The sequence below is a fragment of the Lithobates pipiens genome, unplaced genomic scaffold (assembly GCF_037356315.1).
Source record: "Lithobates pipiens isolate NorthernLeopardFrog02 unplaced genomic scaffold, aLitPip1_a1.2 Scaffold_35, whole genome shotgun sequence".
NCBI classification, from domain to species: domain Eukaryota; kingdom Metazoa; phylum Chordata; class Amphibia; order Anura; family Ranidae; genus Lithobates; species Lithobates pipiens.
The window spans coordinates 7,750,882-7,763,760 of record NW_027507811.1 but is presented as its reverse complement, the minus strand read 5'-3'; the positions used below and the strand labels follow the sequence as shown (position 1 = coordinate 7,763,760).

Genomic DNA, 12,879 nt, shown 5'->3' with positions numbered 1-12,879 from the left:
GACAACGTCCCCAAGTGTCTCTGTCTACGAGCACTGGATCATCTAGATCAGGGGTCTCAAACTGGTGGCCCTCCAGCTGTTGCAAAACTACAAGTCCCATCATGCCTCTGCCTGTGGGAGTCCTGCCTGTAACTGTCAGCCTTGCAATGCCTCATGGGACTTGTAGTTTCACAACAGCTGGAGGGCCACCAGTTTGAGACCCCTGATCTAGATATTATACGATCAATACCAATGTCGGCAATTACAACACATTAAACCAGAAGCAAAGAGAAAGAGAAGAAAAGACTCTTAGAAAGAATTAAGAATAATTTAAATTATCTTACCTCTCAAACACCTGGACTGGATCACACAAGGTTCGGAAACAGACAGTGGAATCCAGATCTTTTTGCCCCCGCCCCTTTTTCACCAAATAACATTGATTGGGGGGACTTTTAAGCGTTCGGTGAGCTTCAAAGTCCAATACTCACCGAAGTTTTGTCGGGGCCGTCTGATCTGAAAACCAGCGTGTTGCTTCCGGCTCGAAAGACCAAAAATGTTAGGAATTTCCCTTGTGATCCGTAAAAAAACTCCAGGTGTTCTGAGAAGCAGGAAAATTTATTTCTGATGTGGCCCACAACAGAGAGACATGCTTACAGGACGAAAGCTGAAGAAAAATGTCTGCCAAAAGACTGTGTCCCGCCTTCACATACCCCATAAGAATAACATCTCTATGCTTCTATTGGCTGAGGGAACATAAATAACGTTGTTGTCATGGCACAAGATGGCACTTTATTAGCTATTCATGTTCCGTACATTCTTAGGCTATCATATTTAGTTAAATCTAATCATCCTACCTACTATGGAGTTAATTAAGACAAAACAATACAATGAGTTAATACAATAATGTGCTCAGAAGTAAGCTTTTTAACAAATCAGTCTCAGGACTATTGTTTTTCTAATAGTCACACAATAAACATTTAAAACTTTTCTAACAAGGAGAATACAAGTTCAAGTGAGTAGAAGATTGAATCCATTGCTTCAGATCAAAGGAGGTTAGATTGAGAAGTTTAGAAGTTACAGGAGTGTTATGCCGCGTACACACGATCAGATTGTCCGGTGTACTTAGTCCGCCGAAACGCATTTCAGCGGATAATCCGATTGTGTGTGGGCTTCAGCGGACTTTTCCAGCGTGAAGTCCGGCAGACTAAGAAAGTATTTTTGCAATCCAATCTTCCCGTCGGACTTGGGTTTCAGCGGACAATACGTTCGTCAGTATGTCAGTCCGGCAGACTAAGAATGACGCATGCTCAGAAGCAAGTACGAAAAAAGGAAGCTATTGGCTACTGGCTATTGAACTTCCTTTTTCTAGTCCCGTCGTACGTGCTGTACGTCATCGCGCTAGCAAACGCCGGACTTTCTGTGTGTCCGTGTGTGGCCAAGTCCGTTCGGTAGAAAGTCTGCCGGATTATCCGTCGGATTGTATGTCGGACTAAGTACGCCGGACAATTCGATCGTGTGTACGCGGCATTAGTATTACCGGGGATGTTGACGTCACCAAGAATGATTGTGGGAATTTTAGAAAATACAAAATAGGGTAGCAAGGCAGAGAAGTCATCGAGGAAGGCAAATACCCGTAGATCACAGCAATTCTTAAAGGAATAGGAGAGAAATGATGAATGCGATGTGCCTCAAATGAGGAGAGGGAGGTGGGTGAAACACCTAAAAGGTGTTATGTGGGGGCTAGAAGGATTCCCACTCCACCTCCCTTCCATCCACAGGGTCTGGGGGAGTGAGTCCAGAGAAGTCCCCCATGGGAGAGGGAAGCAGGAGAAGCAGTGTCGGATTCATGAAGCCAGGTTTCTGTAATGGCGAGTAGATTAAACAAGATAGCGATGAAGAGGTAGTGGAGAGAGGTCAGTATGTTACAGACAGAGCGGGCATTCCGGAGGACACAGGAGAAGGGGAGGCTGGTTTTGGGAAGAAGAAGAATGGAAATTAAATTGTGTGGATTGCGGCTGCTCCCAGAGGGGCATGGGGGCGATGCAACTTTTTATGAACAGACCCCTAAATGTCAGGAGACGTTTATATAAAGGGTAAGTTCACCTTTACTGAAAATCTGTAAGGTGAACGTACACTGGACCCTCTCCATGACCCTCTCGCATGCGCACGGGTGTCACATCACCGCGGCACAGATCGGGCCATAGACGTTCCCCGAGCTGCGCATGTGCGGGCTCAGTCAACGTGACAGCTAACAGGCAGAAGGATGCATTTATGTCTGTCGTAAGTACCCTGCCTGTCAGAGGATTTTAAATAGAGTTTACTTCCGCTTTAATTAAAAGCCCCAAACCTCTATTTTCTTAAAGCAGAGGCCCCGGAGAATAAAACGGTGGTAATTGTTAAGGAGTTCCTACTGCACAAGTTTCCCCATAATATCCGGGTTTATTTTATATTTTTCTCCCATTTTCTATTACTGTGATCTTTACTACAATACTTTCTCATAATAACATAACACGTTGTGTATTGTAGTGTACACAAATAAATAGCGACGCCACAACCCTATTATTGTGTGCAGCACCCTCTACTTAGGAGCTGGTGGTTCACAGGCAGCGTCACTGATGCCGCATACACACGACCGGACTTTTAGACAGTAAAGGTCCGGCGGATTCGATTGTGTGTGGGCTTCGTCGGACTTTTGCTGTCGAAAAATCAGACGGACTTTAGAAATAGAACATGTTTCAAATTTTTCCTGCCGGAACCAGTTCCTGTCGAGAAATCAGTTCGTCTGTATGCTAGTCCGAGGGACGAAAACCGATGCTAGGGCAGCTATTGGCTACTGGCTATGAACTTCCTTATTCTAATCTGGTCGTGCATCAGCACGGTCGAATCCGGCGGACTTTTGTGTGATTGTGTGTGTCCAAGTCCGTTCGTTCGGAAAGTCAGTCGGGAAAATCCTCCGAAAGTCAGTCGGAAAAACCGCCGGACCTTTTCTGTCGAAAAGTCCGGTCGTGTGTACACGGCATTAGACCTCCTTCTTTTTTCTAGGGGATTCTAGAAGGAGAGGATGAGAGGAGAGGTGGAGCTGCCTGGGGTGTTCTAAGGAGCCCTGACCAATCCCCAACCTGGATTGGCTGGGGGGGCGGGCCTCCTACAATAATGCCCAGAGTCAGCAACAGGAGAAGTTGTCGGGTGGAAGAACTGGAGATGGAGTATAGGCTGTTGGGGCCTTTGAGGGAGCTTCCCAGGGGGTGCAGGATGGAGCCTTTCAGGAAAGTATGAAGGTTCTGGACAGGAGACATAGGAGGAGCAAGAGAAGACAGCAGGAGCTAGTACTGCTGGGCAAGTCTCCAGGAGGAAACCACTGGTTGCAGCCAGGAGGGCTGGTGAGTGACATGTGCAGTCAGGAGGACTGGGGAGGCATGCTTGTGAGGACTGGGAGCATGCAGGCAAAGATGGGGAGCATTGAAATGTCATGGGCAGTGAAGTCGGGCAGCTGCAGCTAGGAGGGCTGGCAGGGCCTGAAGAGGGCAGACTTGGAGCAGTAGTCCACCTGGAGGACAGCTAGCACCAAAGACTTTTTATTTCTTGCTACGCCATAGGGGCCCGCAGTCCCTGCCTGCAAAAGGCAGTTTGCTAAGGCTTGGCTGAGCCAGTGTCAGGCCTGACTTTAAATGTGCTGAGAGTTAAGAGTTGTTCATGAGGAAGGAAGAAGAATAGTCTGCAAGCAAGGAAAGTTCTGGAGCAGACTGAGGTAGTAACTGTACATAGTTGTCCCAATTGATTGATATACAATCCACCAGGCATCTCATATTTCCCTCACCCCATCCAAGTTAAATGACCTCAATAAAACAAACAAAAACAAGCACATGGACTGTTCATTGTCTCAAAGTGATTGGGAAGTGAATGCCAGGCTGGGCAGTGTGACGGGTGGGCCACATCACTTAGAAGCCCCCCTGGGGGGTACGGCTACACGTGTAACCAATCTGCAGCCTTGAGAACCCCCATGTGACGTTTACCTCCTTTAACAAAGTAGCAGCCCAGCACTGTCACAATGCATAGATAATACATACGCACACCCCTAGATAGCTTTGGAGGAACCCTGGCTGAGAAAAGCCGGACTAGGCAGTAATATATTTCTCTCCCCTTTGGTGGGAGTGGAGGTGACCCCATCTATAAGGATATACAGTACATACACACACAGCACAAGGACGTGTTCACACTACGAGACGTTTCTCCGGGTTGTAGTTCCTCTGAGCTCCACAAGGTGGTGACCTCATTTCTACCCAGACAGGAAGTCTCTATGGAAGACAGGAAGTGATGTCAGGTAATGTCAGGAAATTCCAAGCTACGAAATAGCGAGGAGACATTGCTTAACCTGGCAGCAGAAGAAATAATAAGATATTATTTTATATTTACAGGAAACTCCAAAAATTATTACTTTAATTTGCCAAAATGATCTCTCCATAAGAAAGCCTAAATAGTTAAAATGATGACACAAATGAGGACGGAGGAGGACGTGACTGAGAAGATACTAAACCTCACCCTGGAGATCATCTACCTGCTGACCGGAGAGGTGAGGAGGATTCTGGGAGGTCACATGACATCACTCTTATCTCTATTAATAAAACACAGACCTGACCGGAGAGGTGAGGAGGATTCTGGGAGGTCACATGACATCACTCTTATCTCTATTAATAAAACACAGACCTGACCGGAGAGGTGAGGAGGATTCTGGGAGGTCACATGACATTACTCTTCTCTCTATTAATAAAACACAGACCTGACCGGAGAGGTGAGGAGGATTCTGGGAGGTCACATGACATCACTCTTATCTCTATTAATAAAACAGACCTGACCGGAGAGGTGAGGAGGATTCTGGGAGGGTCACATGACATCACTCTTATCTCTGTTAATAAAACACAGACCTGACCGGAGAGGTGAGGAGGATTCTGGGAGGTCACATGACATCACTCTTATCTCTATTAATAAAACAGACCTGACCGGAGAGGTGAGGAGGATTCTGGGAGGTCACATGACATCACTCTTATCTCTATTAATAAAACAGACCTGACCGGAGAGGTGAGGAGGATTCTGGGAGGTCACATGACATCACTCTTATCTCTATTAATAAAACAGACCTGACCGGAGAGGTGAGGAGGATTCTGGGAGGGTCACATGACATCACTCTTATCTCTATTATATAAAACACAGACCTGACCGGAGAGGTGAGGAGGATTCTGGGCGGTCACATGACATCACTCTTATCTCTATTAATAAAACAGACCTGACCGGAGAGGTGAGGAGGATTCTGGGCGGTCACATGACATCACTCTTATCTCTGTTAATAAAACACAGACCTGACCGGAGAGGTGAGGAGGATTCTGGGATTCTAACATGATGTTCCTATTGGTTCCCCAATACAGAGATTTCCCCTTGTGAAGTCAGGTGATCATATGACCATCACAGTGCCTCCATGTGACTCCCTAAAACCTGAGAGACACAACATGGAGAAGATTCTAGAAGTCACCAAGAAGATGATGGAGCTGCTGACAGGAGAGGTGAGGAGGATTCTGGGAATTCTGGGACATTATCCAGTAACAGACAAGGGATGTGTCTGGATGGTGACTGTATCATTGTGTGTGTCAGGTTCCTATAAGGTGTCAGGATGTCACTGTCTATTTCTCCATGGAGGAGTGGGAGTATTTAGAAGGACACAAGGATCTCTACAAGGACGTCATGATGGACAATCAGCCGCCCCTCACATCACCGGGTAAGAGGAGACTTTATTGTAAAGGAGAGAGCAGTACGGAGGCTCCACCTAGATCCCCCATCATCTGATAAACACATAGAAACAATGTATTCAGTCAGTGTGTGTGTTTCCTACAGATGGATCCAGTAATGGGAACCCACCAGAGAGATGTCCCGGTCCTCTGAAGGATGGTGTGACCTTCATGTGTGGAATCCCGGGAATAAAAAGTTTCAAGGTTGGTATTTTGAAACATCTAGAATTGTGTGGATTTATTTTGTGAGGTTATATTTTACAGATGATATTTTCTCTCATTTTCTTGGTTTAGAGTGGAGATCCAATGGATATAGAATTTGAGGTGAAATCAGAAGAAGAAGAGAGGTATGTGAGGGATGATCAGCAGTCTATGGAGGAGGATGGAATAACGGGGACATTTATAGAGGAGGACACTCCTACAGAGATCAGCACAGGTGGGTCATTAACACTAAATCCATTCCTCCACCCATACTGCTCACTGATTGGTCCAGAGTAGGGCGGGGGCTGGGTGATATCAGCCTGTAATCCCCTGGTCACTTTCCTGAGCTGTGTTCCCCGTCCTGTATTCCTGGATTTCTCTCCGATAATCTTCCTTCTCTGTGCTGCCGACACAATTTATGGATCTAGACTGGATTTATGGAGGTTCCGGGGTTCAGCTGGCAGCAAAATTTCGATTTTCATCATAGGCGTATCTCAGCATAGACACCTGGGGTATGTACCTTGAGTCTTCTGCCTCATGCCCGGGTCCAACAAGTGAGTGAGTGCAGTCTCAGGAGATGGGAGGAGCGGTGTGGGACCTCTGCAACTTGTCTCCAGTAAACATTTAAGTCACCACTGATTACTGAACACCAATATTATGAGTCCTGATCTATATAGTGTATCAACGACCGCCGTTTTATTCTCTAGGGTGTTAGAAAAAGAAATGAAAAATGTTTGGGGGTTCTAAGTATTTTTCTAGTGTTGACCTTGTAAACACCAAGTCTGAAGAATAGCCCCGGGACCTTAAGTGGTGAAGCAATCCACTGCTCTTTGGTAGGCACTGTAGATGCTATCCAGTATCGGGCAATGAGCTTTTCAGGTGAAGTACAATAATCTAGTTACAGCGTCTTGAAAAAGTATTCATACCCCTTGAAATTCCCCACACTTTCTCATGTTACAACCAAAAACGTAAATGTATTTTATTGGGATTTTATCTGATGGACCAACACAAAGTGACACATAATTGTGAAGTGGAAAGAAAATGATAAATGGTTTTCCAAATTCTTTACAAATAAATATGTGAAAAGTGGGGGGGTGGGGCATTTGTATGGCGCCCCCCGGAGTCAATACTTTGTAGAACCCCCTTTCTCTACAAGTCTTTTTGGGGGTGTCTCTACCAGCTTTGCACATCTAGAGAGGACATTTCTGCCCATTCTTCTTCGTTGTAAAATATCTCAAGCTCTGTCAGATTGGATGGAGAGCGTCGTGATCAGCAATTTTCAAGTCTTGCCACCAGGGGCGTAACTAGAAATCACAGGGCCCCATAGCAAAATGTTGTATGGGCCCCCCCCCCCCTCACCCAGGGGCGGATCCAGAGTCTAGTCTCGGGAGGGGCACTGATAAAAAATACTTTTTTGGGGGGGCAATTTATTGGGGCAATGGCTGATGTTGGCGCTTCAATTATCACGGCACCATTTGTGTTATGGTGTAAGGATGATTGAAACACATTATTTCTATTATTACATTGTTATAGTTCAACTCACCATAATGCAGAATCAGTGGAAGCCCCGAGTGTGTCACCTGCCACCAGGTGCAGATTGTCCACTTGCCACGTCACCTGCCACCCGTTGCGGATTGTCTGTTTGCCACGTCACCTGCCACACGTTGTGGATTGTCCACTTGCCACGTCACCTGCCACCCATTGTGGATTGTCCATTTGCCACGTCACCTGCCACACATTGCGGATTGTCCACTTGCCACGTCACCTGCCACCCATTGTGGATTGTCCATTTGCCACGTCACCTGCCACACATTGCGGATTGTCCACTTGCCACGTCACCTGCCACAAGTTGCGGATTGTCCACTTGCCACATCACCTGCCACCCATTGTGGATTGTCCACTTGCCACGTCACCTGCCACAAGTTGCGGATTGTCCACTTGCCACGTCACCTGCCACCCATTGCGTATTGTCCACTTGCCACGTCACCTGCCACAAGTTGCGGATTGTCCACTTGCCACGTCACCTGCCACCCATTGCGTATTGTTCACTTGCCACGTCACCTGCCACCTGTTGCGGATTGTCCATTTGCCACGTCACCTGCCACAAGTTGCAGATTGTCCACTTGCCACATCACCTACCACAAGTTGTGGATTGTCACTTTCCTTTTAAGGTGGGGAATGGGATTGTCACGTCTGAGTCAGGCAGCAGAGAGATTCAGGCAGCAGAGAGATGATGTAATCTCTCTGCTGCCAGCACAGTGAGTGAGGGTGGAGCTGGCAGAGAGATTCAGGCAGCAGAGAGATGATGTAATCTCTCTACTGCCAGCACAGTGAGTGAGGGTGGAGCTGGCAGTTCGCAGGGCGGGCTCTCTGCCCCGCCACTCGCTGATTGGCCACCCACCAAGCCTCCCCGCTGGCAGCTTCCCCGCCACGCCCCCCCCCCGCCGCCGCCGCCTCCGCCGCTGCCGAGTGACCCGGCTGCGTCCGCTCGTACAGTCAGTGTGACTGTACGAGAGCTGAACGGATAGGCAGCTCGGCGGCTTACCCGCCGCCCGCTCACCGGGCCCTTCTCAGCTGCGGGCCCCATAGCGACCGCACGGGTCGCTATGGTGGTAGTTCCGCCACTGCTTGCCACAGATTCTCAATGGGATTTAGGTCTGGACTGTGACTGGGCCATTCTAACACATGAATATGCTTTGATGTAAACCATTCCATTGTAGCTCTGGCTGGATGTTTCGGGGTCGTTGTCCTGCTGGAAGGGGAACCTCCGCCCCGGTCTCAAGTCTTTTGTAGACTCTAACAGGTTTTCTTCTAAGATTGCTCTGTATTTGTCTCCATCCATTTTCCCATCAACTCTGACCAGCTTCCCTGTCCCTGCTGAAGAAAAGCATTCCCACCACATGATGCTGCCACCATCATGTCTCACGGTGGGGATGGTGTGTTCAGGGTCATGAGCAGTGTTAGTTTTCCCCCGCATGTAGCATTTTGTTTTTAGGCCAAAAGGTTCGATTTTGGTCTCCCCAGACCAGATCACCTTCTTCCACATGTTTGCTGCCCCCTCCCCCACATGGCTTCTCACAAACTACAAACAGGACTTCTTATGACTTTCTTTCTCCAATGTCTTTCTTCTTGTCACTCTTCCATAAAGGGCAGATTTGTGGAGAGACGACTAATAGTTGTCCTGTGGACAGATTCTGCCCCCTGAGCTGTGGATCTCTGCAGCTCCTCCAGAGTCACCATGGACCTCTTGGCTCTTCTCTGATGAATGCTCTCCTTGCCCGGCCCGGTCAGTTTAGGTGGACGGCCTTGTCTTGGTAAGTTTACAGTTGTGCCCATACTCTTTCCATTTTCGCATGATGGATTGAACAGAGCTCTGTGAGATGTCCAAAGCTTGGGAGATTTTTTTTATAACCCAACCCTGCTTTATACTTCTCCACAACTTTATCCCTGACCTGTCTGGTGTGTTCCTTGGCCTTCATGATGCCGTTTGTTCACTAAGGTTCTCTAACAAACCTCTGAGGGCTTCACAGAACAGCTGTATTTTATACAGAGATTAAATGACACACAGGTGGACTCTATTTACAAATTTGGTGACTTCTGAAGGCAATTGGTTCCTCAAGATTTTAGTTAGGGGTATCAGAGTAAAGGGGGCACCATACAAATACTACCCCCCCCCACACACTTTTCACATATTTGTAAAAAAAAGTTGACAACCATTTATCATTTTCCTTCCACTTCACAATTATGCGCCACTTTGTGTTGGTCTATCACATAAAATCCCAATAAAATACATTCATGTTTTTGGCTGTAACATGAACATGTGGAACATTTCAAGGGGTATGAATACTTTTCCAAGGCACTGTATAACTCCAGTATCAGTAACCCAAGGAGCCCTACATTTTAGTGAAGCATGATCCTGAATGGAAGACAAGAGTACAGAGTGAACACGCAATATCAGGCCTTCCCGAGCGGTAGCTTGGAGGACCTCCAACAGTAGGGGGGGATAGATACAGTTAAAGTAAGTGTTTGCTTTTGAATCTGCAGTGTGTGCCGAAGCTGAAGATATTGATGGAATTGTTTAGAAGACAAGGAAATCTCTACGCTAAGTTGAGCACTACCAGTGTACAAATGAGGAAAGAACTGAACCCCTCTCTGTCTCCATGAGGAAAATCCCTGTAAAGTTCAGGTTACTTAGGATTGTTCTACAGGAGAGTGAACCCAAGAGGGCCCATAATAGACAATGTCTCCTTAGATGCCTACCACACGCTTCTAAAAAGACCTGCCGTTAGAGAAGAAGGTGGGATGCCCAGGAGATCCATCTCCAGATGGGTACCGACTGTCAATGTAGGGTTAGAGACACTAACTGTACTATAGGGTCCAAATGACCACACTGCCCCCAACCAGCGAATTGCTATAATTGAGGTGCCAGAAAATACTTCTTGGGATGCGGGTGGAATATTTTAAGCAATAGACAGCATGGATTCATGAAAGACAGAAGTTGTCAGACAAACCTGATTCCTTTTCATGAGGTGGTAAGTAAAACCTTGGACAAAGAGGTGGCTGTGGACATGATATACTTGGACAGAGGGGTGGCTGTGGATCTGGGGGGGATCCATAGTGGAGAAGGACCTGGGGGAGTCAGTGATGGAGAAGGATCTGGGGGAATCCATGGTGGAGAAGGATCTGGGGGAATCCATGGTGGAGAAGGATCTGGGGGAATCCATAGTGGAGAAGGATCTGGGGGAATCCATAGTGGAGAAGGATCTGGGGGAATCCATAGTGGAGAAAGATCTGGGGGAATCCATGGTGAAGAAGGATCTGGGGGAATCTTTTGTGAAGAAGGATCTGGGGGAATCTTTTGTTAAGAAGGATCTGGGGGAATCCATGGTGAAGTATCTGGGGAAATCAGTGGTGGAGAAGGATCTGGGGGAATCCATGGTGGAGAAGGATCTGGGGGAATCCATGGTGGAGAAGGATCTTGGGCAATCCATGGTGGAGAAGGATCTGGGGGAATCAATGGTAGAGAAGGATCTGGGGAATCCATGGTAAAAAAGGATCTGGGGGAATCTTTTTTTAAGAAGCATCTGGGGGAATCCATGGTGAAGTATCTGGGGAAATCAGTGGTGGAGAAGGAGCTGGGGGAATCCATGGTGGAGAAGGATCTGGGGGAATCCATGGTGGAGAAAGATCTGGGGGAATCCATGGTGGAGAAGGTTCTGGGGTAATCCATGGTGAAGAAGGATCTGGGGGAATCCATGGTGCAGAAGGATCTGGGGGAATCCATGGTGGAGAAGGATCTGGGGAAATCAGTGGTGGAGAAGGATCTGGGGAAATCAGTGGTGGAGAAGGATCTGGGGGAATCAATGGCGGAGAAGGATCTGGGGGAATCCATGGTGGAGAAGGATCTGGGGGAATCCATGGTGGAGAAAGATCTGGGGGAATCCATGGTGGAGAAAGATCTGGGGGAATCCATGGTGGAGAAGGATCTGGGGGAATCCATGGTGGAGAAAGATCTGGGGGAATCCATGGTGGAGAAGGTTCTGGGGGAATCCATGGTGAAGAAGGATCTGGGGAAATCAGTGGTGGAGAAGGATCTGGGGGAATCAATGGCGGAGAAGGATCTGGGGGAATCCATGGTGGAGAAGGATCTGGGGGAATCCATGGTGGAGATAGATCTGGGGGAATCCATGGTGGAGAAGGTTCTGCCGGAATCCATGGTGAAGAAGGATCTAGGGGAATCCATGGTGCAGAAGGATCTGGGGGAATCTTTTTTTAAGAAGCATCTGGGGGAATCCATGGTGAAGTATCTGGGGAAATCAGTGGTGGAGAAGGATCTGGGGGAATCCATGGTGGAGAAGGATCTGGGGGAATCCATGGTGGAGAAAGATCTGGGGGAATCCATGGTGGAGAAAGTTCTGGGGGAATCCATGGTGCAGAAGGATCTGGGGGAATCCATGGTGCAGAAGGATCTGGGGGAATCCATGGTGGAGAAGGATCTGGGGAAATCAGTGGTGGAGAAGGATCTGGGGGAATCAATGGCGGAGAAGGATCTGGGGGAATCCATGGTGGAGAAGGATCTGGGGGAATCCATGGTGGAGAAAGATCTGGGGGAATCCATGGTGGAGAAGGATCTGGGGGAATCCATGGTGGAGAAGGATCTGGGGGAATCCATGGTGGAGAAAGATCTGGGGGAATCCATGTTGGAAAAGGTTCTGGGGGAATCCATGGTGAAGAAGGATCTAGGGGAATCCATGATGCAGAAGGATCTGGGGGAATCCATGGTGGAGAAGGATCTGGGGAAATCAGTGGTGGAGAAGGATCTGGGGGAATCAATGGTGGAGAAGGATCTGGGGGAATCCATGGTGGAGAAGGATCTGGGGGAATCCATGGTGGAGAAGGATCTGGGGGAATCCATGGTGGAGAAGGATCTCGGGGAATCCATGGTGGAGAAAGATCTGGGGGAATCCATGGTGGAGAAGGATCTGGGGGAATCCATGGTGGAGAAAGATCTGGGGGAATCCATGGTGGAGAAGGTTCTGGGGGAATCCATGGTGAAGAAGGATCTGGGGAAATCAGTGGTGGAGAAGGATCTGGGGGAATCAATGGCGGAGAAGGATCTGGGGGAATCCATGGTGGAGAAGGATCTGGGGGAATCCATGGTGGAGATAGATCTGGGGGAATCCATGGTGGAGAAGGTTCTGCTGGAATCCATGGTGAAGAAGGATCTAGGGGAATCCATGGTGCAGAAGGATCTGGGGGAATCTTTTTTTAAGAAGCATCTGGGGGAATCCATGGTGAAGTATCTGGGGAAATCAGTGGTGGAGAAGGATCTGGGGGAATCCATGGTGGAGAAGGATCTGGGGGAATCCATGGTGGAGAAAGATCTGGGGGAATCCATGGTGGAGAAGGTTCTGGGGGAATC

General features: G+C 48.1%; 2 protein-coding genes across 2 annotated transcripts in view; both read left to right on the top strand.

The window, feature by feature from the left end:
• The window catches only part of LOC143955469 (uncharacterized), a 158,493-nt gene that overhangs the window by 51,437 nt on the left and 94,177 nt on the right, over positions 1-12,879 (top strand). The window lies entirely within an intron of this gene.
• Positions 5,404-12,879, top strand: part of LOC143956128 (uncharacterized) — a 40,679-nt gene continuing 33,203 nt past the window's right edge. The window contains exons 1-3 of the mRNA XM_077466260.1: positions 5,404-5,746; positions 5,863-5,960; positions 6,051-6,192. Of these exons, the coding sequence (XP_077322386.1) occupies positions 5,662-5,746; positions 5,863-5,960; positions 6,051-6,192 (325 nt within the window). The 5' untranslated portion in view covers positions 5,404-5,661. The remainder of the gene's footprint in view (positions 5,747-5,862; positions 5,961-6,050; positions 6,193-12,879) is intronic.